Below are 26,709 nucleotides of genomic sequence, written 5' to 3'. Positions count from 1 at the left end.
AGCGGGGAGCCTGCTTCTCCCACTCCCTCTGTTGCTCTCCCTGCTTCTGCTCTCTCTCTGTCAGATAAAGAAATAAAATCTTTAAGAAAAATAAGACAGCAGACTCCCAATAAGACAATAAGACTTGGTGGGCCACCAGCCCCAGCCTCCCCTGGTACGTTCCGACGGGTTTCAGAGAAGGATCCTGTGTGTCCCATGATGCCAGTGTGCAGGGTCTACACAGGGTGTGAATTACCACATGTCCCACTTGTGGGCAGGGGTTTCTCAGCCAAGGTCTTCACCCCCGGGGCTGAATAAAGGTAGAGAGCAACTGTGGGACCCTGGAGAAGGTGTTCCGGGAGACTTAGCAGAGGAGGCCGGGATAACCACCCCACGGCAAGCACCTGCAGGGCTGCGGACTTGGGCAGTGCGGGCCCTGAACAACCACACAGCACAGCCACAGGTCAGCCCCTCTGCCCTCTGCCTGGGGATCAGGGGCTGGGGGCCACCCGGCGCACCTCACGGCCAGCAGGATCAAGGGGCAAAGCCTCCATTTCCAAGTGCTCCTGGAGCCCTCTACACGATGCCCAACAGGGTAGAAAGGGACAGGCAAACAACTGTCTTGTGCCTCCTTCCCACACGTCCTGTTTGGTATTAATCATAAGATTGCAACACCAAGAGAATCTAAATAATCTGCAGGCGTCACCGTTTCTGATAATAGCGAGAGCTATTCATCGCTAATCAAAGAGGATATTATGGAGCGTGAGTCAGCCAGCCTCGGGCTTTCTGGAAGCACCGAACTGTATATAAAGAGGGAGCTTCCTCGTCGAGGTGCTGGAACTGCAGGTGGGGAGCCTCACAGTCCTCCAGCGGGGCAGGAGCATGAAGGCCAGCATGCCCAGCCTCCCTCTGCTGCTGCTGCTGCTCTGGGGCGTGGGGTCCCACGGCTTCCCCGCCACGACCTCGGGAGCACAAGAGCAGGACACGGAGCTGGTTCAGGTAAAAGCAGAATTTCACACAGCACAAAGGCAGGAGCCTTTATTTACATTTTTGCTCAGTGGTACAGAGTAGCAGTCATAGTGTAAAGGATTTTACAGAAGGGTGGATTTCTTCCAAAGAGAAATTTTTGGTAGAAAGGGCTCTTTCCCCAAAACTCTGTCCAGCCATGCACAGGGTCTCCTCTTCCCTTTCCAGCTGGAGGTGAGTGGGGACTAAGGGACGTATGCAGATGTCCCCATGAACTGTCATTCGGACTGCGTGCTCCCTAGTGCCAGGGAGATTTCTACTGGGGACTCGTCTCCACCCATCAGGATTTCCACCATGATATCGAAACACGGTCTTTAGAAGTGGTTCTCCGCTGTAGCTAGGGCTTCTTACTGCCAGTCTTGAGAAATGAGAAAGAGTTCTCATCCAGCATTTCAATAATTTTATCTTTCATCAGAAATACCTGGAAAACTACTACAACCTGAAGAGTGATGGGAAGCAAATCCCAAGGCAGAGGAACAGCAGTCTGGTGGCCGAGAAGCTGAAGCAGATGCAGGCATTCTTTGGGCTGAAGGTGACGGGGAAGGTGGACGCCGACACCCTGGCTTTGATGAGGCAGCCCCGATGTGGGGTGCCTGACGTGGCTCCGTACGCCCTCGGTGAGAGGACCCTCCGCTGGGAGCACACCCACCTGACCTACAGGTAAGCAGACGGGCACCAGAGCGAGGGCGCCGTCTCCCAGCAGAGCCATGAGCCATGAGTCCTTATGTCTCTTTTTTATTCCATTTTAAGGATTGAAAACTACACACCAGATTTGTCAAGAGCAGACGTGGACAGTGCCATTGACAGAGCCTTTCAGCTCTGGAGTAATGTCTCACCCCTGACCTTCACCAGGGTCTTGGAGGGCCAAGCGGACATAATGATATCCTTTGTCAGGGGAGGTAAGCGCTTCTGGCCCCACAGCAGCACTCTCACCCTAAGTCCCACGTGCCCCACACCCCTTCATCTTTGCGGCTGGAGTTGCTGGTTCAGAAGTGGTGTTGACTTTGTAGGCTTAAGGAGGGAAACGAGATCCCATCTGGTGGAAGTCTGTTGTCCTCTCAGCCGGCCAGTGCTTTCTCTCCTGGGTTAGCCTGACTGGGAACCAAGAAGGACGTGTCTCGCATTCTGTTTCTGGCAGATCACTATGACAATTCTCCCTTTGACGGACCCGACGGAATCCTCGCTCACGCTTTCCCACCAGGCCCGAATCTTGGAGGAGATGCTCACTTTGATGAAGACGAAAGCTGGACCAAGGATTACAGAAGTGAGTCGACTCGTCTGGCCTCTCCCGATCTCCCCCTCCCTTCTCGCTCCACGGGAATCCTGTTTGGCTTAACGGAAAGAACGCATTTGTAAAGGAGGCATTTTCTACTGCCGCTTACGAAATGAATGATACATGTGACAACCGGAAGAGAAGGCTGGTTTTGTTAGTAATATCATCTTGTTGGCTGCCAACAGCCTGCTCCAAAATTTCTGTTAAGACAATGTTGAAAATCTTAATGTTTTTCTTGTGGGCATCTACAATAGAATTATTTTTTTATTAGAAGGATGCGCCACAATTTAACAATGTTAGTAGGAGTATGTGAAAATTAAGGGAGGAGAGATTGTATTTTCCGAAATTTCTAGCATAGGCATGTATGAGTTTGTAGATAGGAAGAAAAAATCGTTGCCAGAACTCCACTGCGTCTCCGTGAGCTAGTACTCAGGAACGCATCCAAGACCGGTCTGCGCGCGACGCAGAATCGGCCGAGCTTACTTTCTCATTGTATCAGTGCACACACAGAGCTTGGGTTTTAGCCTGTGTCTTCCCTGTCAATAACAGCCTCCAGTCCTCCCCCCTTGGGGAAAGGCTTTCTAGCTCTTTCATGCCAGGTCCCTCAACGGAGAACACTGCGAACAGTCATTAATGGCTTTATTGGATCTTTTAGATTACAACCTCTATCGCGTGGCCGCTCATGAGTTGGGTCATTCCCTTGGACTTTCTCATTCTACTGATATCGGGGCTCTGATGTACCCCAACTACATGTACGAAGACCATGTCCAGCTGTCTCAGGATGACATCAATGCCATCCAGGCCATATATGGTGAGTGGACAGAAAACTAGGGACGAGGGGCCGTTAGAACAGCCGTTGGCTGCCTCCTTTAAGAAGCTGTGCAAGACCAGGCAGAACTAACCCCAGGTCTCTTTTTCTTTTAGGACCTTCTCCCAATCCCGTCCAGCCAACAGGCCCCCAGACACCACAAGTGTGTGACAGTAACCTAGTCTTCGATGCTATCTCTACAGTTCGGGGAGAACTGATGTTCTTTAAAGACAGGTAGGACATCCCTGTGCCTTGTGCTTGTGAGAACACGGCTCTCACGGCCATGGGCGCACATATAGTGTTCATCCTGCACTTTCATGCACATACAGTTAGAATTACAAGGAACTGCAAGCAGTTACACACACCGGCACAGAGCGATGAGCTCGTAACAGCCTTTCCCCGCATGTACTCTGTTGTTCGGTTCTCAGACAAAAATACCATTGAAGTAGAAAATTCAGTGGATAGAGTCCCGTTTCACAGATCAGTAAAGTAAAGCAGGGAGAAGGAAAGAGATCCTTTCAGGGCACAGAGTTCTCTGGTGATGGAGCAGTAGCTGCTCTGACTCCCACCCCGAGCTCTCCTCGCCAACGCCGCTCTTCACGATGAACCGTGAATGCAGGAGGGTCCTTCTCAGGAGAAACAGCCCGTGATGCTGAGCAGGGCCATGCAGCCGCTCTGTCCCACTGAAGATGCCCCCAGCCCAAGCCCGTGACCTGCAGAGACCTAGAGAAGGGGAGGAGCCACCGTGGGGAAAACCTCCAGGAGTTCACGAGGACCCTCCCGCGAGCACATACGGGTGGTCCCCGCAGGCTTCTCTCACCACAGGAGAGTTCTGGCGCCCCCTCCGCAGCATGGGGGCTCAAAGATGCCAGGATCGCCTCACATGCAAGGCCCAGGCCTGCTGCCTGTGCCACCCTGATTCCTAAAGGACCGTGTGCAGGAATAGTAGGTCCTTTTCTGGAAGATGCTGTCCCTGGGATGGGGACAGAGGCCGGGCCGGCGCGTCAGCACAGAGAAAGGAGGGGGTTCGGATTGGCTCAACGTCTTAGCTGCTGTTCCTGGGGTCTGGTCCGCACAGTTTGGTCACTCTGGTCAGACCCACGCGAGAGTAGAAGGCGTTGGTTCCAGATGCTTGCCGTCCTCCCCCTACGAAGGAAAAGGCTGGGTGCAAACCCTAGCAGCTGCGGCTCAGAGCTGGGCAGGGGCTACCGAAAGAGTGGGTCTGAAAGGAAAGGTTTTGGTAGGGCAGGACATGCCTCTCAAAGCAAGGACTCAAGAGATTTCTGCAAGGAACAGACACAGGCCTAGGATTCTCAGGAACTGAAAGGACACTGAGCGTCCATGTGTGACCACGTCCTGAAGCCGTGGGAGGCTAGAGACCGCAACAGCCTTGCCCAGGGTCTCCCAGCAGTCGAGGTGGGATCGGAGCTGCCCAGCAGGTTCCGCCGGCGGGGGCCTTGGTGTCCCCCGTGGACTGTAGGTCCAACCGGAGGAGGAGGAACAGAGTGGCTGCCAACTCTGGGTCTAAAATTAACCTTTGCCTCTATCTTATCACAAACGTGGCCGTAAACAGCTCCTTCCCCTCGCCGCCCTTGATCTCTCATCGGTGAGGTGAGAGGGCCAGGCTCTCAGGTCGGGGGGTAGAAGGCGCAGGGGAGAGGCCCTGCTGCCCCGTCTGCACGGGGTGTCGGCCACCCGCGGTGGGCTGCGGCGCGGGTGTCCGGCTCCGGCTCCAGACGCCGCCAAAGCCAGCGGTTTCACTGCGGAATTCACGCGCCGCCCATCCCTTTGTACTGATTCGCTACATGTGACTGTTCATGCTCTCGAGGTTGGCTGGGCCGTCGTGCTTGCTAAAGGTCAGCCCCCCCCCCCGCCCCCGCATCCAGGAGATCAAAACCTTTGCCGTTTTTTTTTCTACATCAGGTTCTACATGCGCCAAAACCCCTTCTACCCGGAAGTTGAGCTCAATTTCATTTCTACTTTCTGGCCAGAGCTGCCGAGTGGGCTTCAGGCTGCTTATGAATTCTCTGAGAGAGATGAAATCCGGTTTTTCAAAGGTAACGCTTCCCCCAGGGGTCCCGTTTCTGTGGATTCCCGTTTTGGGGCTGAGAAATGAGTGAGCTCTGGCCGCTTTCTCTCGGTGGCCTTTGGAAAATCTGACGCTCTCACTTCCCACACCGATGGGAGTCCAGTCCCTTACCTAAGCATTACCCCGTGCATTTCTGAGTCATTTTAGATAGAAAGTGTATCTGTGGGTGCTCTGCGGGGCCACGAACCTGGCTTAGGAAAGTGTTTTCTCTGAAAACTACTTACATACCCCCCCTGGGACCCACAGAATAGAGCAGATGACACAGAAGCACTGGAGTGTCCAGATTTCCTGGAGTCTATTTTCATACCAGTGGGTCTCCTGAGGGAGGGAGAGGCCACCCTGGGAGCCAGCTGTCAAAGTAGGCTCCTCAGACCAGCAGCATCGACAACCCCGGCGGGGGTCTGTTAGAGACCCAGACTCTCACTTAGCACAATGTGCTCAAGGGCCATCCACAAGATCGGCTCCCACTCCAGACCTTCCAGAATTCTAACAAGATTCCCAGGCAATTTGTACGTTAAAATACGACGAGCCCTACCGTGATCAAGTGGGACAGACTTTTCTTATTCCATCAGAATGAAAATAATGATGGGCTCTTGGCTTGGAAGACACTGTGCCAAACGCCGGTACTTCTGCAGACAGATGTCTGGCCTTGTACACACGAGCATTCGAGTGCTTGACCCTGCCGAAGGACTGACTGCGCTTTGGACGGGGAGAAAATGTTGACACAGGCTTTCTGGCCCTTCTATCACAAAGTTAAACAGGATTTTAGAGGCACAAAATTTCAAGCCGCTTTCTCATAAGGGGCAAATGAGTGTATTTGTGCCGTGAGGATCATCCCGGCTTCAAGATCTAAGACACATTTTATGTGACGTGGGCTATTGAGTATGAACACACAGATCTGGAGCCAGCAACCACTGGCTATTTGGTGCCGTATTCTAGTGAGACACGGTGGTTCTTATTTACAGAGGTTGCATGTCGTTACAGCCTGTGAGTCATTACGACCCCCTGGCCTTTGGGAAACCACTGGTGTGACTGTGCCCAGCCCTAGGCTGCCAGAGCAGGGAGCCCCGTATCGCCACCGGATGCAGCACGGGCAAGAATGTGGTCGAGGCCGCAACTGGCTTTGGGAAGACACTCTCAGCCCCACAGGCCAGTCGCCCTCCAAGCTCACTGCAGATTCAAATGATGTAGGAAACTTCAAAGTGTATATAAATTTAAGTGATCTGGTATATGATACTGGCATCGGTATCTTTAAGAATCTCTCTAGACAGTCTTATGTGCGGCCAGGACGCTGGAGTGGGCTTGCTGTCTTCTGTTGTCCAGGACAAGTGTTTCCATCCTTTGTTTTTTTTTTTTTTTTTTTTTTGATTGGCAGGTAATCAGTACTGGGCCGTTCAGGGACAGGAAATGCTGTACGGATACCCCAAGGACATCTACCAATCCTTCGGCTTCCCTCAAACCGTGAAGAACATCGATGCTGCTGTTTCTGATGAAGAAACCGGGAAAACCTACTTCTTTGTTGCTAACAAATACTGGAGGTAAAGATTGAGCATAGAACATGTTTGCGCAGCACCTCTTTCTAGCTAGAGAGAACCTTCTAGATCGAACCATAGCCAAATGAGTCTCCGACGGCCTTGGCCAGCTGCCGTCTCTGTGAATGGCTGCCCAGCAGTCCAGCCACCAAGTCTGTGGCTGGTGACCGTCACGCAGCCCCTGCAGTGGGGATGCAGTGAACACGTGGGGCTGAATTTGGAAAAGGACAGCTGAGGAGGGGCGTCTACCTTCACAGAGCCCCTTCTGCCAACAGGAGTGTATCTTTCACCGCAGTTTACCTTAGCAGGACAATGGGCGGCACCTCCTGGAGAATTAGAATTAGTTGTTGGCATTGACACGGACTTTAAAGTTCTGCTCTTCACCCAGCGTCCTACCTCCCCCTCCCCCATACTAGACAAGATCTATGGGGTTGAAAGTTCCTCTAAGAGTCCCGCTACCAAAGTCCCCGTAATGCCTTTGAGAAGTCTACACACTTAGCACGTTCTGACATTTTCAATCACTGTTTTGACCAGGTATGACGAGTATAAGCGTTCCATGGACGCAGGTTACCCCAGAGCGATCGCAGCTGACTTTCCTGGCATTGGCCATAAAGTTGATGCTGCGTTCCAGAAACACGGTAAGTAAATGTGTCTATTTCTTTCCTCCACCTCGCTGTCACAGAACAGTGTCAACGCAGTTATTTGGAAGAGCGAGGGCCCAAAATATTTGTCCTCACAGATGGCAGGATTTTTCCAGAATTCAGGTCCCACCTGAAATCATGTGGGTAGAGTAGTGAGTCTCGTCTGCTTATTTCTAGGGTTCCTCTACATAGTGCATGGGACGACACAGTACCAATTTGATCTTCGGACCCAGAGGATTCTGAGTATCGACAGAGTTAATAGTTGGTTCCACTGCTAACGGAGATGACTGACTGTCGCCCCAGAGAAATACACGTCAAGAGCCCAAGGAGGCGTCTTCCTGAAGAGTCATTTGCTTACATAAAATCAGAGCTATTAAGTGTTTCATCCCAATACCTCCTTCTGCACTTACTCTTTACACCTAGGAGTGCGACGTGACACACACTCCTGTAACTCAGCCCCACAGCTGAGCTAAGAATGGTCGGGCTTTACGGCTTGTGGATTCAAATGGACCAGTTTTGCAAAGAAAAAAAAAAAAGCTTTTCCAAAGTATAGGACCCTGACATTGACCCTGGAGTGCAGCTCTTCAAGACAGCAGACCAGAGCAGAAACAGCTCCTGAACATAGAAGCAGCCACTAGACCATCCTCATATGCAAGGAACAACTTTGATTACAGAAAATAAAGCACTTGTGTTTCAAATAAAGCCTTCCGTGTCGTTACTGTTTAATATACTTTCTAGTACATTTATTACATGATTATTTCCTGATGATAAAGACATACTTCCAAAGATTAGCATTCAAATTTGAAGTGGGAATAGACAAATACGTAGAATATTCACGTGGGGAGCTAGGATATGCAAAAAGTTGGACTATTCCCCTATTTTCATGGAATTTACATCCTGTAGAAGAGGTTAAAACCTACTTCCTGGGTCCCGTGTAAAGATTCCAAAATTGGCTATTGGTAGATACTTCTCCCTCTGAGCACGTTGGGGGCTCTGCTGTCCTGGGGTCCCACTCCCTGCCATTGTGGAGGAGAGGGGACTAGGGCATGGTGGGGGACCCGTATCGCCCCAGATGGAAACATGCAACCACTGGTGCAAACTTCTCTGGCGGCCCCACCTTGCCATGGGGATCGCGGAAGCCCAGAGGGAGCTTCCACGAGATGGAAGAAACCAGAATTCTCAGGCCACCACTCAAGACAATTACTCTGAACCGCAGTAGAGTTTGCTTAAGAAGTAAACTGTGGTGGTTCTAGACCACTAAGAGTCTGGATTTTGTTAAGGCCACACAACCTAGTTTTTCTTTATGGAGGTTTTCATGCCTTGTCTGGGGGAATGTTAATGTCAGCGGGGTCCCCAGTAGTAGCTCAGCCCATGGGGTGGGGGGCGTGTTCATGGTGTGTGCGGAATTTCCTAATACGAATATTATAAGGTACTCACGGTTCCGAGGCAAGCAGCTCTTGACTCAAGAATTTGGAAAGAAGTGTCACCTCTCCTTTGGCCAAGTCTCCCCTCTTCTAATGAACATTTTGATACTGAAGTGTACGTCGCATAAGTACAGAGAAATGTGCAGATGTCAATCACTAAGTCCTGTCACTGAGTTATGACAACGTGAACAGCCCACGTAACTCTCCCCCAGGATGAAGGAGTGCAGCATCGCCTCGAGATCCCGCTCAACACTCTCTGCCTAGCCCATGAGACTCAGAGCCTGAAACAGGAATACCTCAGTGGGGCCATTGGGGGCGGGGGGTTCTCAGGAGAAGATTGGCAAAACATTCTAGAGCATTCTGCAGCTAAAGAATGTGGTCCCAGATGGCTCCAATCCCATGAGCAAGGGCTCTGGAGCGAATCCTGCATCATGGTCGGCCCTACCAGAAGGCATGGGGCCAGGCGTCTGTACCTCAGGGTGGATCCATCCTCAGCTGAGGTCCGGTCTGGGGGAGAGGCAGAGCTCCCGGGCAATATGGCTCCCACTGGACAAAGAAACGGGATAAGTGGGAACAGCAAGCCACCGCCAGAGCCCCCCAGAGTAGCAGGAGAGTGCGTGGGCTGGTGCTGATGGAGGCTGGAGACGCAGCCAGCCACGTTCTCTACCCGTTCTCTGTTCCCCAGAGGCAACCGGCACACTGACTTTGAACCTCTGAGATGAAACCTACCTATTCTGGAACTGAACGAGATCAGGTTTATATCCTCCTGCGTCTACCTTGCTGCGTCCGGCACCACGTCTCTGCGCTTCGTTCACGGGCGATGCATTTTGACTTCTTACATTTGGGGTTTTTTTGTAAGTTATGCTGCACTTTCGCAGGCATGTCTGCTGGTTTTGTACCTAACAGTGCCCCTGCTGAGCCGTAGACGTCCATGAACAGGACCGTGGCAGACCTGCCCCCAGCCTCCAGGCCTCCCAGCCACAGCAGCAGGAACCCACTCTCTCCAGCTTTGACGCCAGCTTCTCGCCTTCCGGCTGCCCTCCCTGGGCCCATGCTTCCCGCTTCAGGGCTCAGGTGCCGCCTCTGCTGTTGCGGGTCCAGCTCTGCCGTCGACCTCACTCAGAACTCACGCAGAGGCAGCCTGCGAGGGAGAAGCCCCGCCGCGGGTGGAGCCATTGTCTTCAACGTGAGAGACACAGAGGAGTAAATGCAACGCCCTCTCTTGTCCCAGAGCGATGTTGTTACGACGCCGTTCAAGTGTGTCCTCAGCTGGTCCCACTCTAAGCAAGATGTTTCTCGTCTCTGCCTGGCCGGCAATCCAGCTTTGCGTCGTCTCCCCTCCTTTCCCTGTTTTGCTCTCCCCAACCCTCTGTCTAGCCCTCTCTCCGGCTCTCAGGCTCCGCTTTCTAAGAATGCCGGGTTAAGCTTGCTTCTGCTGGGAGTGGGGTAGAGAGGACCCTTGGTATCACTGTGTCATCACAGCTACCAAGACTCTTCTCTGCCGTTGATGACGGAGAAGTAGAGATGGCTGAGGAGCAAAGGGCCATCAGCTGGCCGTGACACGTAGATGGCACGAGAGGGTTGGGGCTGTGGGAAGTGGGGAGTGGGCTGGTCAACCGCACTGGGACTTTGGTGCAAAGAAAGTCATTCGTTCAAGGCAGCCGAGCATCCACCGAAGACACACTGTGAAAGTCAAAAGACAAGGGTGACATTAAGGAGCTCCTCACCTGAAACTCCTTTCCCACTGTGTGTTAATTAACTAGAATTTAAATAAAAATTTTTAATAAAAACTTAAAAAAAAAAAAGAAAGAAGTCTTATGAAAGTTAGAGGTAAGTAAGGCCCTGACTGCAGCTCATGCTGGGTCTGGTGGGCCCATGGACCATCCTGCGGCCATTTCTCTGGTCAGACTCTCCCCCGGGCTGGCTGACTGCTGGAGTTAGAGGCTTAGAGCCAGAAGGATCCACTGGAAGTTTCTGGAAAAGCTCCTCCCTACATTCTCTGTCAAGAAAGTCAATTAGAAGCAACAAAACCCATACCACCTCTGAAGGACTACAACGAGCCGTCAGACCCTTGAAGACTTAAAAGCCACAGGGATGGATGGGGCTCCCTTTCGTGACCCCATTCAGCTTAGCACCGGCCTGTGCAGAAACCAGGTGAACCGCGGCGGGTGATGCGGACTTCTGTCACCTCACCAGGTGTAGCATGCATCCCTGCGACGGGGTCCGACACGGTTGCTCCCCTGCAGCAAAACAACCCGCCCAGAATCTCGGCGCGCCGTGACGCAGGAGGAACAGTTGAGGATGTCGCTAACTTTCTACGGCCCAGACGCTCTGAAAAGTAGAGTGTTCACTAGTTTGTGCTTTGTTCTGGTCTTAAGCAAAGACCTAGCTTTTCTAGTTAGAGGCTTTGGGAAGAATTTAGCCTCCAACACTACCACAAATGGAAATAGACCTTTTTCCTAGACCCAGTCCATGTCTTGAAGAGGCACCGTGCTGGCCAGCGAACTTGTGAGAGTGTGAGATCCGCTCCACCGCGCAGGTCTCTGAGGTCTCAAGCAAACGACCCGAGCTTTTCCGAATCCTTGTTTCCTGTCTGTGACGAGGAGCCTGGATTAGCGGGACAGTGAGAGGGCTGACAGGAGAGCAGAAGCTGGAGGGTGAGCTGGAGGCAGTTTCAGGCGTCAGTCTCCAGAATGAGGGAGAACAATCAGAGAGTGTCCGAAAACGTGAGAGAAAGCCGTGGGAGAGAGCCAAGGTTCACAAGCCAAGAGGCTTTGGGTAAAAATGTAAGTAGTTATGGTTAGGATTCTTTTCATTTCTTTTTATTTATTTATTTATATTTATTTTCAGCGTAACAGTATTGTTTCTGCACCACACCCAGTGCTCCATGCAGTCTGTGCCCTCTCTATTACCCACCACCTGGTACCCCGACCTCCCTGCCCCTTCAAACCCCTCAGATTGTTTTTCAGAGTCCACAGTCTCTCATGGTTCACCTCCCCTTCCAATTTCCCCCAACGCCCTTCTCCTCTCCATCTCCCCATGTCCTCCATGCTATTTGTTATGCTCCACAAATAAGTGAAACCAGATGATAATTGACTGTCTCTGCTTGACTTATTTCACTCAGCATCATCTCCTCCAGTCCCGTCCATGTTGCTACAAAAGTTGGGTATTTATCTTTTTATTTCTTTTTAAGATTTTAAGATTTTATTTGCTCCTTTGAGAGGGAGAGACAGGCACAAGCAGGGGGAACGGCGGCAAAGGGAGAAGCAGGCTCCCCTGGAGCAGGGAGCCGACGCAGGGCTCGATCCCACAACCCTGAGACCATGACCTGAGCCGAAGGCAGACGTTTTGGAAGGCCCAAAGACCGAGGAAGACCCTCAAAGGCTGACCGAGGAGGCCCGCAGGTGCGCGTGATGGTCAGCACCCTGGGTCCTCCTCTCCCACCTGGCCGCCGCCGGCCTCGCATCAGTAAGCCATTTTCCCGCTCCGAGTCTACCCCGTTGGGTGGTTCTAAGCATCAAGGGCCTGGCGCCCAGGGTTTGTACCTAGAAACACTTTAGCTTTTCTGTAAGGACCAATTCTGCACTTGCCCGACCGCGCGCACCCTGGAACGTGATCCACGTGAGGAGTTGGAGCCCCTCCGGGCCAGCCCGACGCGCCCGCCCGGGTCCTGAACTGCGCGCAGGTGCGCCGAGTTGGTGTGGATCACGCACGCGCAGGGACCACTTCGATCGCGCACGCGCCGGGTCCGGGTCGATCGCGCATGCGCCGCTTCGCTCCCGCGAGAGCTGCTCCTCTTGTCAGTCAGAACCGCGGCGCCGCTTCCCGCGCGAGGTCATGCCGCGTCGTCCCCCCGCGTCGTCCGAGCACCGCAGAGCCGTCAGCGGGATGTGCCCACGCCGCCGAGGCGGTGACTCCGATGCAGACCAGCATCCCCAGCTGGCTGGGTGCTGGGGAGCATCGCCCGCGCACGCCGCCGACACGCTTCACCGGAAGACCCGGGAGCCGCGGAGAGAAGCCCCGTGCCCAGCGGAGGCCCGCAGGACGGCCCGTGAGGGAGGCTGCGTCCGCCCCAGTTTTCTTTCTTTATTTAGGTGAGAGAGCGAGCGTGAGAGGGGAGAGGGCCAGAGGCAGACGCGGACGCCCCGCCGAGCGGGGAGCCCGATGCGGGACTCGATCCCGAGACTGCAGGATCGTGACCGGAGCCCAAGGCAGTCGCTTAACCAGCTGGGCCACCCAGGAGCCCCCGTCCACCCCATTTTTACAGACGACGAAACCATGGCCCCCCCAAAATGGTAGACCCGCTCCCTGTCCTGCTGTCCGCCCAGGCCGAGGGCCACCCACGCCGCCGTGCCCGAGCTAACCCTGTGGCCGAGAGCCGCCTCCCCCTGGAAGCCCACCGCGTGCCGGCGGCCAGCTTCCGCTGGGCGGGGCCGTGAGGGACTGTCCTTGCACAGTCGGGAACTGATCGTTCCGTGGCTTCAGCGGGACACGTCCTTCAGGCACGGTGGAGTTAATACTCTGGAGTGAGAGAAAATCGGGGTGCGGCTCTACAGAGAGTTCAGGGTCTCCGTATTAGTCAGCGGATTTTGTAGAAACAAGTCACTGCAGACCTGGGATGCGAGGAACACCGCCCTGGGCTGGGGAAAGCAGAGGGAAAGTGAGGTGGCCGGGAGGACTGAGCATCACTCCCGGTGCCCAGTCCCCACCCATCCCCTCCTGGGCACTTGGGGCTGGGGGCGATGAGGATGAGGACGAAAACATGTTTTTTAAGCGAAGAAGAAGAAGAAGCAAAGAAGAAGGTAGGATGTAGTTTTCAGCCCAATATGCGATCTGATTGGTTGCGAGGTAATGAGCTCTGGGGGGTGGCCACTGTGAGCCAGCCTGCCTTTCCGGAGTGCCTGGCGTCCACTCGGAGGGAGCGGACAGGACAGGACGGTCCGTGGGCTCCTCCCTTCCTCAGCAGAGCCTCCTTTCCAGCGCCGGCTTCCTCCGCTCGGGCCCCCTTCCCCAGGGACAGCGAATCCGTCTGAAAATCAGTAAGGGCTGAGATCTGGAACTCCAGAAAGGAAGCCTCTCTCCTAGGATCTTCTGGAGCACAGCGCCCACAGTTCGACCAGAGTTATATCCATGCGTTCCTAACCTGCTTATATTTGAGTTTAAAATCCAGTCTTTTTAGAAGGAAACGGCCTGCTCGGGCACCACATGGCCAGGCCACCTGGCGGTTTCTCAACACACACACGGAGGTGAAGAGCCCGCCCTTCCTCCTCCGTGCAAACACAGAGACCGGTCCTCCATCTTCATCCACGTTTAAAAGGGGAAGGCTTCCCACTACATTTTTATGAGTGTTCTTGATTTCAGATTAAGAAGAAAACACAGGTGTGAATCATGCTGTTCAGATAAAGCCCCGTCCCCTTATAAAGGACATCTGCCGAGGGGAGACACGGAAGCCGACAGCAGGTGTTCTCTCATGTAAGGACAGTTGAGAGTGCAGCGTCTCGCCGTCCTCATGCTGCTGTGTCTGCCCGTCGTACCCACTGAGGGGAGCCGCGAGCAAGGAGGACTCCGACGTAGACTTTGTGAAGGTACTTGGTGAGGGCGGCCACCGCAGCCGCGGCCCATCCCAGGGGCGGGAACAAATGTGCCGGCTTCGTCCCGCAACCCGGAGGAGGCTTGGACTGGTGGTCCCTGTGCAGGAATGAGTTAGCCCCAGGAAACTGGCAAGTGCTGGAGATGGGTTGTCGGTAGCTTTGAACAGAGAAGGGAAGCAAGGGGCAGGAAGGGCTTCGAACCCCTCCAGCTCATGGAAGAAGACACTAGCAGCTGTTTGGGGCCAAATGAGGGGAGCAAAGGAAAAATGCATGAAACGTCCCTGGCTTTAGAATGTCTGTGGTTGCAATAGGGAGGACAGACATACTCATTTTGATTTTCAAATAATTGTAGGTAGTAATTTTCATATCATTACTTGTCATGTGTAGGCAAAGGAATTTATCCTAAATCAGTCTTGAACAGGGTCTGTATTAACAGTATAAATTTCGACCCCCTTTTTGCCTTTCAAAACCCCTCCTATTCTGTAGCTGGATGGAACTCCTTTACATGTCTTGGATGGGTTGCTGACAACTCATGAACTAGTTAATAAGGTCAATTTGATCTTTTATATTATTATGTTGAGTTTCTGTTGTTTACTACCCCATTAGCAATACCTGGAAGAGTACTACATCCTTGCAAAAGATGTGAAACCATCTCTTAGAAGGGACGGTGTTCCCCTCATTGAGAAAATCCGAGAAATGTAGAAGTTCCTCGGGTTGGAAGTGATGGGGAAGCTGGACATGGACACTGTGGAGATGGTGTGTAAGCCCAGGTGTGGCGTTCCCGACGTCGGCGGCTTCACCATCTTCCCTGGCATGCCCAAGTGGAGGAAAACCCACCTTACCTACAGGTAATGGGACAAAGAGGTTTTCACACACTACCCAGATTTTACTAATGACTATCACAGGAGAAAATAACTTCGTCAATTTTCCTCTTAAAGGATTATGACTTCTACACTGGATTTGCCAAGAGATGCTGCTGATTCTGCCACTGAGGAAGCCCTGAGCCTCTGGCAGGAGGTGACCCCACTGACCTCCAGGGCTGATGACGGAGAGGCTGACATAAAGATCTTCGCAGTTAGAAGTAAAACAAAGGGGAAAAAAACCCCACAAAAACCATGAAATGCATCCATTTATCTAGTTGCTATTGGGGGAGGGTGCTCCAAAGAGATCCGAATTTCCTATCCTTCCAATAAAAACACTTTCTCTGTTAGATCATGGAGACTTTAGCCCTTTTGATGGGTCCGGGACATGTTTTGGCGCATGCCTACCCGCCTGGCCCTGGCATAAGAGTAAGTCTCCATAAGAGATGCTCACTTGATGAGGATGAACTCTGGGTGGAGAATCGGTCAGGTGGGTCACCTACCTCTCGGGACGGTTTCAGGAGTAGCGTCTACCACTGTCCAAGAATACCTGGACCATTCAGAATGAGCAGTAAAGGTAACAAACTAATGACCACGATGTGGAATTAGGTCTGCGTGTCCTTCCTCCTCCCAGCAAGCGCAAACCTGGAGGCACCATTCCATCTCACTTCCACAACTTAGGGTCCCAAGGAGGTTTTAGAATGGGCATTTTCACAATGCTTTTGATGATTTTAACTGGAAATGATAAAGGTAGAATGAATTGCATTGAATCACTTCCAACCTAACATGTGCCCTTGGGTTTCTTCTTGTCTTTCCATTGAACTCTTTCTCTTAAAATATCAGCGAAAATGTCGGAAAATAAAGGAAATTGTTAAGTCCTCTATTTAAGTGAACCTGTAACTATCTCTAGCTTAGGAGCTTTTTTTTTTTCTTCCTAAGTTAATTCTGAAAGCTTTTACTAGGTTTAAACACAATGACTAAAGCTAACTACATTTTAGTTATTTTTTTTTCAAGTGGTGCCTGAAGTTTACAAACACTATTGAGAAAATTGCTATTTTCAAGATTGTTTGAATTTTTAATGCAAATGCAAAGAGCATCTTTACTGAGAGTAAAAAACTTGTGCTGCAAGAAATGTTCTTATTTTATTCAAACAACTATTCTGTTCTGCATAATTACTTGGAGGTTTGGTTAAATTAACTCTACTGTTAATTTCAATAAAAATGTTTATCATATAAAGAAAAGCTGAATTCAGCTGTCCTTGGGCTGCAGAAAACTGTTATTGGACATATTTCTGTTTTAAACTAAAGATTGTGTCTATCCCTTTTGGCACCTACTCCTGGAAAGGTTTTTAACCATCAAAAATTATTGGATTATTTTGAAAAGGAGGAAGAACAACTCTGGTTAAATCCCCACAGGAAATGACCAGTTTTTGTTGCATAAGAGTTTGAGGAATAACATAAATCCTCTGCGATTAATTTCAAACAAGGTTATCTCTGGCACATGTTACTAAATTTGAACAATAACCGACTTTGTATTTGTAGAGACAATGATGATTCACACATGATGACACGGTAGTCTTGGTACCTCCCAAAAAAATATCTTTTGGAAACGATGTTTATCATTGTCACTGTGGTGAAGTGACCAGCTTTCCCTGACCAAAGAGATCATTCTGAGTCCCTAGAACGTACGCTGGATGAAGGCATGGGGTCTTATGTGTGTGGTTCACTTTTGGGGCCCCAGGACCTGGAACAGGCCTGGCCCACGTGGTGAGTGAGTTGAATTAGTGAATGAGTAATTGCTACATTTAAATCCCATCAGCCCCGTCCTGTTTCAGAAGGCACAGGTGCGTCTTGAGAAGTAGAAGTGTATCTTTACCTTTGCTGACAAATGCTACTACTTAAATTAATTTCAGAAAAAGTGTTTCTGGCACAATATTCAAATAGCACCAAAAGACAGAATGAAAAGAAAAATCTCTCTCCCACGTCTGACCTCTGCAGAGCCTTGTTCTTCCCGTATGGGGGACCACCTCGACCCACCCTTTGTCCCTTTACAAAAACACTCCATTCCCATACAAACATAAATAGGTGTATTTTTCCTGCTACTTTTTTCAAAAATGTTAATGAGTGCATAATATATCTATCATGGATGGACTTTTTTTTAAGATTTTATTCATTTATTTGACAGAAATCACAAGTAGACGGAGAGGCAGGCAGAGAGAGAGAGGGAAGCAGGCTCCCCGCCGAGCAGAGAGCCCGATGCGGGACTCGATCCCAGGACCTGGAGATCATGACCCGAGCCGAAGGCAGTGGCCCAACCCACTGAGCCACCCAGGCGCCCCTATCATGGATGGACTTTTAGAATGCTTTGGGGCCAAGTGACAGCCGCCCCAAAATGTGTCACTCAGCAGGAAGCCTGCTTCTCCCACTCCCACTCTTCCTGCTCATGTTTGCTCTCTCACTGTCTCTCTCTGTCAAATAAATAAAATCTTTTTTAAAAAATTTAAAAAAACAAAATATCAATGAGACCTAAGTAATAGATGCTATTTCATGTTCATGAATAGAAAAATAGTAATAACTAATACAGAAATGTAACAATAATAATGTAATATAGTAGTATAGTATAATAATAGTAATGTAATATAGAAATGATAGACACAAATGATAGACACATCTGGATACATAAGGAATTTTCCATTCAAATGCCAAAATATTTTCTTTTCAAATGCCAAAATATTTTTCACAGAACTTCACAAATTAGTTCCATAACTTGTATGGAAGAGCAAAGGCCAAGAATAGGCAGGATGGGGCCCTGGGTAGCTCAGTCAGTTAAGCAGCTGCTTTTGGGTCCTGGGTCCTCGCATTGAGCCCCGCATCGGGCTCTCTGCTCAGCGGGGATCCTGCTTCTCCCTCTCCCTCTGCCTGCCTCTCTGCCTACTTCTGTTCTCTCTCTCTCTGTCAAATAAATAAAGTCTTTAAAAAAAATAAAAAAGAATAGGCAGGATGCTCCTGGAGAAGAAGAAGATGAGGAGGAATGTCCTTTATTGTAGCGCTTGGGTGGATGAAATAATGTAGTGTCAGTGCAAGGATGGGTGCAGTAGCTAATGGGACAGACACGGCCTCTCTGCTCCTGTATCAGATTTGTAAACTGCTGTTTCCACTTGTCCCACAGTTAATCTCCTCTTTGAGCTGCTATTACTTCTTGAATCAGTTTTGCTAGCATATTTTTCTAAAACTGTATTGACTTGTTGTGTTTTTAAGTCAACTGGTAAGGAACTTTCTGAGTGTTATTTTCTTATCTTCATTATTGCTGAAGTTTTGCTCACTTTGTCCTTCCTAATACTGAATCTTCATGCTTCTCTCTTTACCCGTCTCTGGGACTACAGGATGTGTAATGATTTTATTCATCCTCTCAGAGAATGAATGTTCAGCTTTGCTAATCCTCTATTGTGTTTTAATGGTCTATTTAAGTTGTTTCTGTCTGCAGCATTGTTACCCCTTCTGTGCTGTCTTTGAACTTATTCTGTTGTGTTTTACACCTTAAGCTTGGTCCTTAACTTGTAGCCCTTTCTTCTTTTCTGGTGTAAACTTATACACCTGCAAATACCCCTTTCTCAGCTTTTGCTTCATTTCTACAAGGTTTGATATGTAGTGTTTATAATTTTGTTCATTTTTCAGGGTTTTTTTTTTTCAAATTCCATTTTTAATTTTTTCCCTTGACTCTGAGTTTTGGGGAAAATGGTTAAACCTCAACCTGTGTGGGGATTTTTCGAAGTTAGGTATTTCTGACAATCTCACTTTTATGAGGAGTCAACGAAACGTTGTGACGCTGTGCCGGATGTCGCAAAGGGTTGTGTAGCTCTGAAGCACGGCACTCGGCCGTTAGTTCACCCAGCGCTTACATGGTCTTGCGACGAGCTGGGCACTGTGCTCGTTGGCGGGCGGCGAGCCCGAGCGAGGCTCCTGTTCTAGAGAAGGCGGCTGAGATGAAGCTGGGAGTGCAGACACGCGGGCAGAGCAGGGTGGAGGGTCCAGCCGGGCCCCACACCCAGGAGGTGGAGTGGAGGAGGAGGTGCCGTTAAGGATGCGTGTTGAAGGAGAACTTTGCTGTGTGGTCCGGGGCCAAGCGTGTGGAGGGTAGGAAAGGTCTTCAGGGCAGAAGGCGCCGTCTGCTCCCGGGGGAGACTGTGCGGGAGCCAGGCGGATGGGATCGGCCTCACGCGGGTGAGGCAGGAGAGCCGCACCGCGACGGGCGTTTCAGACGTGTCAGCCCGGTGAGACGTGAGGCGGCGGTTCGGGATTGGCCTGGAGGGGAGGTGTGAGGAGGAGAAGCAGAGACGCTGAGGGTCCCGCTGCCCTAAGTCGCTGAACTCCGGGTGGCTTCCTAAGGTGTCAGAAGAAGCGCAGTCCGCACCTGTGACCACGAGATCCCAGGGAAAGTGTCCCGTAAGCAACCAACCTAGTGACACAGACACACGAACAGCTCCACGTTAGATACTTAGGTTAAGAAGTCACCAGTGACCAGGACCAGTCACCGTAATTATAAACTGTAATAAACTCTCCTATTTACAGATAATAAACATACGACCCAGAAAGGGCAGGGACCAGAGTTAACAGCTCATTGACTCACTCGCTCACTTGGGGCATATTGGTGAAATACTGGCTATTGCCTGGGCTTTGGGTTAGTGGTTGGAATTAAAACCAAGGATTCCGGTTTTGCACAAGAATGTACTAAAACCTTTTCTAAAACCACAAGTCTTCACTAAAATGTCTTGGCTTTCCTTTTTCAATAGGAAGTCAGTTCGAGGCCATGAGAGGAACGGAGGTACAGGCAGGTTATCCGAAAGGCATCCACACCCTGGGTTTTCCTGCAACTGTGGGGAAAATTGATGCAGCCTTTTCTGATAAGGAAAAGAAGAAAACGTACTTCTTTGTAGGGGACAAATGCTGGCGGTAAGACTCGGATGGAATGGCTTTGTATGAAGCCTTGTTAGGGAAATTACCCTCTTTCCTGAAGGAACTCCCCCATTCCCACCCTCTACCCTGCTCTAACTAACAACCTTCTGATTGTGAAGAAGACAACTTACAGTTACTCGGCTTCTCCCATATAGTAATGGGCTCTCAGAATGGCTGGGTACTGGGTCATAGATCCAGAGACCAGAAGACATCAGGAGAGGCCACCTGCCACCTGCCACCTGTCCAGACACCAGGCCCCCATGGGAAGTGCAGGTGTGTCAGGCTGTAGAGACAGGGTCTACAGGGCAGGTGCAAGAGCAAACGAGGAGCTTTTCAGCCAAATGACGAACTCACTTCCCATGTCTTGTGCTTGTGGTCCTCATGCATTTCTGGCAGGAAGGCATCAGGCCTCTGGGTCGAGGCTTGGAAACTTGACCTCAGACATATGTAGAGAGAACTCCCATGGCACAACCTGATACTCTGGTCCCTGGAGAAAAAAGTTTCTGTGCTAAGCTTATCATCCAGGAAAGTGATAAATTTTTGTAGTCCTAAAATGTTTGACACTTGTTTCTCCTGACTTGAGAGGGATCTGGGATCCCACACTGGGGCAGTAATACTACGGTGTGCGTGACGTGGAGCTGTGTTTTCTTCACTCGGTACAGATTTGATGAAAACAGCCAGTCCATGGAACAAGGCTTCCCCAGACTGACAGCAGATGACTTTCCCGGGGTTGCAGAGGTTGACGCCGTGTTTCAGCAGCACTTTGGTAAGGAGGCACTCCTTTCGTTGCCAATGGGGATGCTCGGGGGCATTTTATGGTATGAAAATCACGTGAAGAATCTGAATGATTTTCAAATCACTCAATCTTATACCCTTTTTATTCTAAACTTCTGAACATTTTAACTTTCTAATTTCTGTAATTGGAGTTTAAATTTTGTTTTTCCTGAATAATTTCCAAGTCTCTGCTTCATACCTGCCCATACTGCCAAAGGTGCTTTCTCACACCACGTGACTCAGGTCACTACGTTGCTATAAACATGCAACCAGGTGCGAGCTAAGCTTACGGACGGCAGGTGTCCTCCTTTCTCATCCTCTTGCCTGCTCTCTTCCATCCCATCCAGACCTGCCTGGACTTCTGCGGCAGTCACGCATTGCCTACATTAAATAATTCACTTGCTAAAAAAAAATAATAGACTTCCCATGTCCTTGAGATAGACAAAATTTGATCCCTGGTAACGGGCAGATGAGAAGGTAACAGCTATGCTCGTTCTAAGACAATTTGCAGGGAGATGGGAGGGAGGGTCTGAGGATCCTAACACATGAGGCTCGTGATCTTATCACTAAGACAACTTGACTTTGGTGCATATGGAGTGGGCAGTGGGCCTCCGGGGCTTTGTACGATTGGCCTGATGCTCTTCGGTCCAATTGCCCCCCCCCACTACACTTTAAGACCTAGTGGGGTAAGCGGGAGTTTTTTTTTATACTTTAATTGTTTTTTTAATTTTTATTTATTTATTTTGAAATTAATAAAATGCAAATTTATTTTGAAAGATAGAGAATTCATAGGAGCTTTTGAACAGGCTGAATCAGGATACTATAATTCCCAGCATGTGTGATTCCCAGCATTACATTTTTCTTTTTTTTAGCATTTTTAAAAAATTTTTTCAGCATAACAGTATTCATTATTTTTGCACCACACCCAGTGCTCCATGCAATCCGTGCCCTCTCCAATACCCACCACCTGGTCCCCCCAAGCTCCCACCCCCCCACCCCTTCAAAACCCTCAGATTGTTTTTCAGAGTCCATAGTCTCTCATGGTTCACCTCTCCTTCCAATTTCCCCCAACTCCCTTCTCTCCATCTCCCCTTGTCCTCCATGCTATTTGTTATGCTCCACAAATAAGTGAAACCATATGATAATTGACTCTCTCTGCTTGACTTACTTCACTCAGCATAATCTCTTTCAGTCCCGTCCATGTTGCTACAAAAGTTGGGTATTCATCCTTTCTGATGGAGACATAACACTCCGTAGTGTATATGGACCACATCTTCCTTATCCATTCGTCCGTTGAAAAGAATCTTGGTTCTTTCCACAGTTTGGCGGCCGTGGCCATTGCTGCTATAAACATTGGGGTACAGATCGCCCTTCTTTTCACTACATCTGTATCTTGGGGTAAATACCCAGTAGTGCAATTGCAGGGTCATAGGGAAGTTCTATTTTTAATTTCTTGAGGAATCTCCACACTGTTCTCCAAAGAGGCTGCACCAACTTGCATTCCCACCAACAGTGTAAGAGGGTTCCCCTTTCTCCACATTCCCTCCAACACATGTTGTTTCCTGTATTGCTAATTTTGGCCGTTCTAACTGGTGTAAGGTGGTTTTAATTTGAATCTCCCTGATGGCTAGTGATGATGCACATTCTTTCATGTGTCTATAGCCATTTGTATGTCTTCATTGGAGAAGTGTCTGTTCATATTTTCTGCCCATTTTTTGATATGATTGTCTGTTTTGTGTGTGTTGAGTTTCAGGAGTTCTTTATAGATCCTGGATATCAACCTTTTGTCTGTACTGTCATTTGCAAATATCTTCTCCCATTCCGTGGGTTGCCTCTTTGTTTTGTAGACTGTTTCCTTTGCTGTGCAGAAGCTTTGATCTTGAGGAAGTCCCAAAAGTTCATCTTTACTTTTGTTTCCTTTGCTTTTGGAGACATATCTTAAAAGAAGTTGCTGTGGCTGATATCGAAGAGGTTACTGCCTGTGTTCTCCTCTAGGATTCTGATGGATTCCTGTCTCATTGAGATCTTTTATCCATTTTGAGTTTATCTTTGTGTATGGTGTAAGAGAATGGTCGAGTTTCATTCTTCTGCATATAGCTGTCCAGTTTTCCCAGCACTATTTATTGAAGAGACTGTCTTTTTTCCACTGTATATTTTTTTCTGTTTTGTCGAAGATTATTTGACCATAGGGGCATCTGGGTGGCTCAGTCGGTTAAGCGGCTGCCTTCGGCTCAGGTCATGATCTCAGGGTCCTGGGATGGAGCCTCACATCAGGCTCTCTGCTCAGCAGGAAGCCTGCTTCCTCCTCTCTCTCTCTCTCTCTGCCTGGCTCTGTGCCTACTTGTGATCTTTCTCTCTGTCAAATAAATAAATAAAATCTTTAAAAAAAAAAAAAGATTATTTGACCATAGAGTTGAGGGTCCATATCTGGGCTCTCTACTCTGTTCCACTGGTTTATGTGTCTGTTTTTATGCCAGTACCATGCTGTCTTGGTGATCACAGCTTTGTAGTAAAGCTTGAAATCAGGTAACGTGATGCCGCCAGTTTTATTTTTGTTTTTCAACATTTCCTTAGCAATTCGGGGTCTCTTCTGATTCCATACAAATTTTAGGATTATTTGCTCCAGCTCTTTGAAAAATACTCGTGGAATTTTGATGGGAATGGCATTAAAAGTATAGACTGCTCTAGGCAGTATAGACATTTTTAACAATGTTTATTCTTCCGAGAGCATGGAATGGTCTTCCATCTTTTTGTATCTTCTTCAGTTTCTTTCATGAGTGTTCTGTAGTTCCTTGAGTACAGTTCCTTTACCTCTTTGGTTAGGTTTATTCCCAGGTATCTTATGGTTCTTGGTGCTATAGTGAATGGAATCAATTCTCTAATTTCCCTTTCTGTATTTTCATTGTTAGTGTATAAGAAAGCCACTGATTTCTCTACATTGACTTTGTATCCTGCCACATTACTGAATTGCTGTATGAGTTCTAGTAGTTTGGGGGTGGAGTCTTTTGGGTTTACTGTATAAAGAATCATGTCATCTGCGAAGAGAGAGAGTTTGACCTCTTCATTGCCAATTTGGATACCTTTTATTTCTCTTTGTAGTCTGATTGCTGTTGCTAGAACTTTTAATACTATGTTGAACAAGAGTGGTGAGAGTGGGCATCTTTGTCGTGTTCCTGATCCCAACGGGAAGGCTGCAAGCTTTTTGCCATTGAGGATGATATTTGCTGTGGGTCTTTCATAGATAGATTTTATGAAGTTCAGGAATGTTCCCTCTATCCCTATACTTTGAAGCATTTTAATCAGGAATGGATGCTGGATCATCGAAGCAGAAAATCAATAAGGAAACAAGAGCATTGAATGACACGGTGGACCAGATGGACCTCATAGATATATACAGAACATTCCACCCTAAAACAGCAGAATACTCATTCTTCTCAAGTCCACATGGAACCTTCTCCAGAATAGACCACGTACTGGGTCACAAATCAGGACTCAACCGATAGCAAAAGGCTGAGATTACTCCCTGCATATTCTCAGATCACAATGCTTTGAAACTGGAGCTTAATCACAAGGAAAAGTTCTGAAGGAACTCAAACACCTGGAAGCTAAAGACCACCTTGCTTAAGAATGCTTGGATCAACCAGGATATCAAAGAAGAACTGAAATAATTCATGGAAACCAATGACAATGAAGACACTTCGGTCCAAAACCTATGAGATACAACAAAGGCAGTCCTAAGGGGGAAATACATAGCCATCCAAGCCTCCTTCAAAAAAAATAGAAAAATCCAGAATACACCAGCTGTCTCTCTACACCTTAAGGAACTGAAGAATCAACAACAAATTAAACCAACTCTACACATAAGAAGGGAAATAATCAAGATTAGAGCAGAGATCACTGAGGTAGAAACAAGAGATACAGTAGAACGTATCAATGAAACTAGAAGCTGGTTTTTTGAAAGAATCAATAAGATCAATAAGCCATTGGCCACACTAATCCAAAAGAAAAGAGAGAAATCCCAAATTAATAAAATTATAAATGAAAAGGGAGAGATCACAACTAACACCAAGAAAGTAGAAACAGTCATCAGAAGTTATTAACAACAGTTATATGCCAATAAGCTAAGCAACCTAGATGAAATGGATGCATTCTTGGAAAACTATAAACTCCCAAAATTGAACCAGGAAGAAATTGACAACCTAAATAGACTGAAATCTAGTAATGAGATTGAAGCAGTGATCAAAAACCTCCCAAAAGGGACACCTGGGTGGCTCAGTTGGTTAAGCCACTGCCTTCAGCTCAGGTCATGATCCCAGGGTCCTGGGATCAAGTCCCACATCGGGCTCCTCGGTGGGGAGCCTGCTTCTCTCTCTGCCTCTGCCTGCTTGTGCACTGTCTCTCTCTCTCTCTCTCTCTCTCTGACAAATAAATAAATAAATAAAATATTAAAAAAAAAAAAAAACCTCCCAAAAAACAAGAGCCCAGGACCTGATGGATTCCCTGGAGAATTCTACCAAACTTTCAAAGAAGAAATAACACCTATTCTCCTGAAGTTGTTTCAAAAAATTGAAGCAGAAGGAAAACTTCCAGACTCTTCTATGAAGCCAGCATTACCTTGATCCCCAAACCAGGCAAAGACCCTACCAGAAAGGAGAATTTCAGACCAATATCACTGATGAATATGGATGCTAAGATTCTAAACAAGATCCTAGCAAACAGGATTCAATAGCACATTAAAAAGATTATCCACCATGGGACGCCTGGGTGGCTCAGTTGGTTAAGCAGCTGCCTTCGGCTCAGGTCATGATCCCAGCGTCCTGGGATTGAGTCCCGCATCGGGCTCCTTGCTCCGCAGGGGGCCTGCTTCTTCCTCTGACTCTGCCTTCCACTCTGTCTGCCTGTGCTCGCTCTCGCTTGCTCTCTCTCTGACAAATAAATAAATAAAATCTTTAAAAAAAAAAAAAAAAGATTATCCACCATGACCAGGTGGGATTCGTCCCCCGGCTACAAGGATGGTTCAACATTCGCAAATCAATCAATGTGATAGAACAAATCAGTAAGAGAAGAGAGAAGAACCACATGGTCCTCTCAATTGATGCAGAAAAAGCGGAGTATTTAAAATACCATAGAGTTTTATTACTTTGGAGACTACATAATCTAATGTTTTAAGAGCTCTGGCTTTGAAATCTGAGAAGATGGAGTTCTTCCTCCATATTTCCTTAGAGATGTTACCTTGGGGAAACCACAAACTCTCCCTAACTTTCACTTTGTTCTCATTAGTGACCTCTCCCATTTTTCGGGGAAGGAGAGATGCCACAAATGACAGAGCACACGCGTGCGGCCACTGATCACTGCCGTCCTGCACTAGCTCGCTCTTGTTCTGAGTTATGTGTGGTGCAGAATGGATTCACTCGAAGATCTCTCATTATTTCCCTCATCTGTATTTCCAGGATCTTTCTATTTCTTCAGAGGACCATTACAGTTTGCCATTGACCCCAATGCCAGGACGATAACACACACACTGAAGAGTAACAGCTGGTTGTACTGTTAGATGAGAAAAGAAGATTGATTCAAATGAATATAATAATTATTCGCCTAATTTATTATAAGTCCACATGATGAGTTTCCCCCTCTGTTTAGTGGCCAAAGAGCTTGAGCTCTGTAGACATGGTCATGGTCCTGGAGCTTTGATCTGGGCCCCTTTACTTGCTGTCGGATCACGCTGAATGGAAGTTGGAGGCAATGGCGGGCACCAAAGAA

At 48.7% G+C, this 26,709-nt stretch overlaps 2 protein-coding genes across 2 annotated transcripts; both read left to right on the top strand.

Moving 5' to 3' along the window:
• The first annotated feature begins 802 nt into the window (after positions 1-802).
• On the top strand, positions 803-8,050 carry LOC101688986 (interstitial collagenase). The gene is made up of 10 exons (XM_004764453.3): positions 803-978; positions 1,421-1,665; positions 1,756-1,904; positions 2,144-2,269; positions 2,934-3,089; positions 3,203-3,320; positions 5,010-5,143; positions 6,551-6,713; positions 7,242-7,345; positions 7,526-8,050. The coding sequence occupies exons 1-10, from the start codon at positions 862-864 to the stop codon at positions 7,624-7,626; spliced, it is 1,413 nt and encodes a 470-aa protein (XP_004764510.1). The 5' UTR covers positions 803-861; the 3' UTR covers positions 7,627-8,050.
• A 5,548-nt stretch (positions 8,051-13,598) lies between these two features.
• LOC101672187 (stromelysin-2) lies at positions 13,599-26,500 on the top strand. Its single transcript, XM_013062395.1, is given in 10 exon segments — positions 13,599-13,620; positions 14,250-14,301; positions 14,303-14,357; positions 14,970-15,211; positions 15,302-15,444; positions 15,575-15,600; positions 15,602-15,713; positions 20,013-20,172; positions 20,838-20,941; positions 26,400-26,500. Coding segments are annotated over 10 exon segments (1,017 nt in total).
• The last annotated feature ends 209 nt before the right edge of the window (positions 26,501-26,709 follow it).

The sequence above is a fragment of the Mustela putorius genome, unplaced genomic scaffold, assembly GCF_011764305.1.
Source record: "Mustela putorius furo isolate JIRA1106 unplaced genomic scaffold, ASM1176430v1.1 tig00000198_pilon_pilon_pilon, whole genome shotgun sequence".
NCBI classification, from domain to species: Eukaryota; Metazoa; Chordata; class Mammalia; order Carnivora; family Mustelidae; genus Mustela; species Mustela putorius.
This window is presented reverse-complemented; position numbering and strand designations above follow the sequence as displayed.

Bases quoted from the DNA above. Each gene is read 5' to 3' on its own strand.
- LOC101688986 (XM_004764453.3), top strand. From the start codon at position 862: ATGAAGGCCAGCATGCCCAGCCTCCCTCTGCTGCTGCTGCTGCTCTGG. The intron at 2,270-2,933 runs GTGAGTCGACTC...TGGATCTTTTAG, and splicing joins CTGGACCAAGGATTACAGAA to ATTACAACCTCTATCGCGTG. The intron at 3,090-3,202 runs GTGAGTGGACAG...TTTTTCTTTTAG, and splicing joins TGCCATCCAGGCCATATATG to GACCTTCTCCCAATCCCGTC.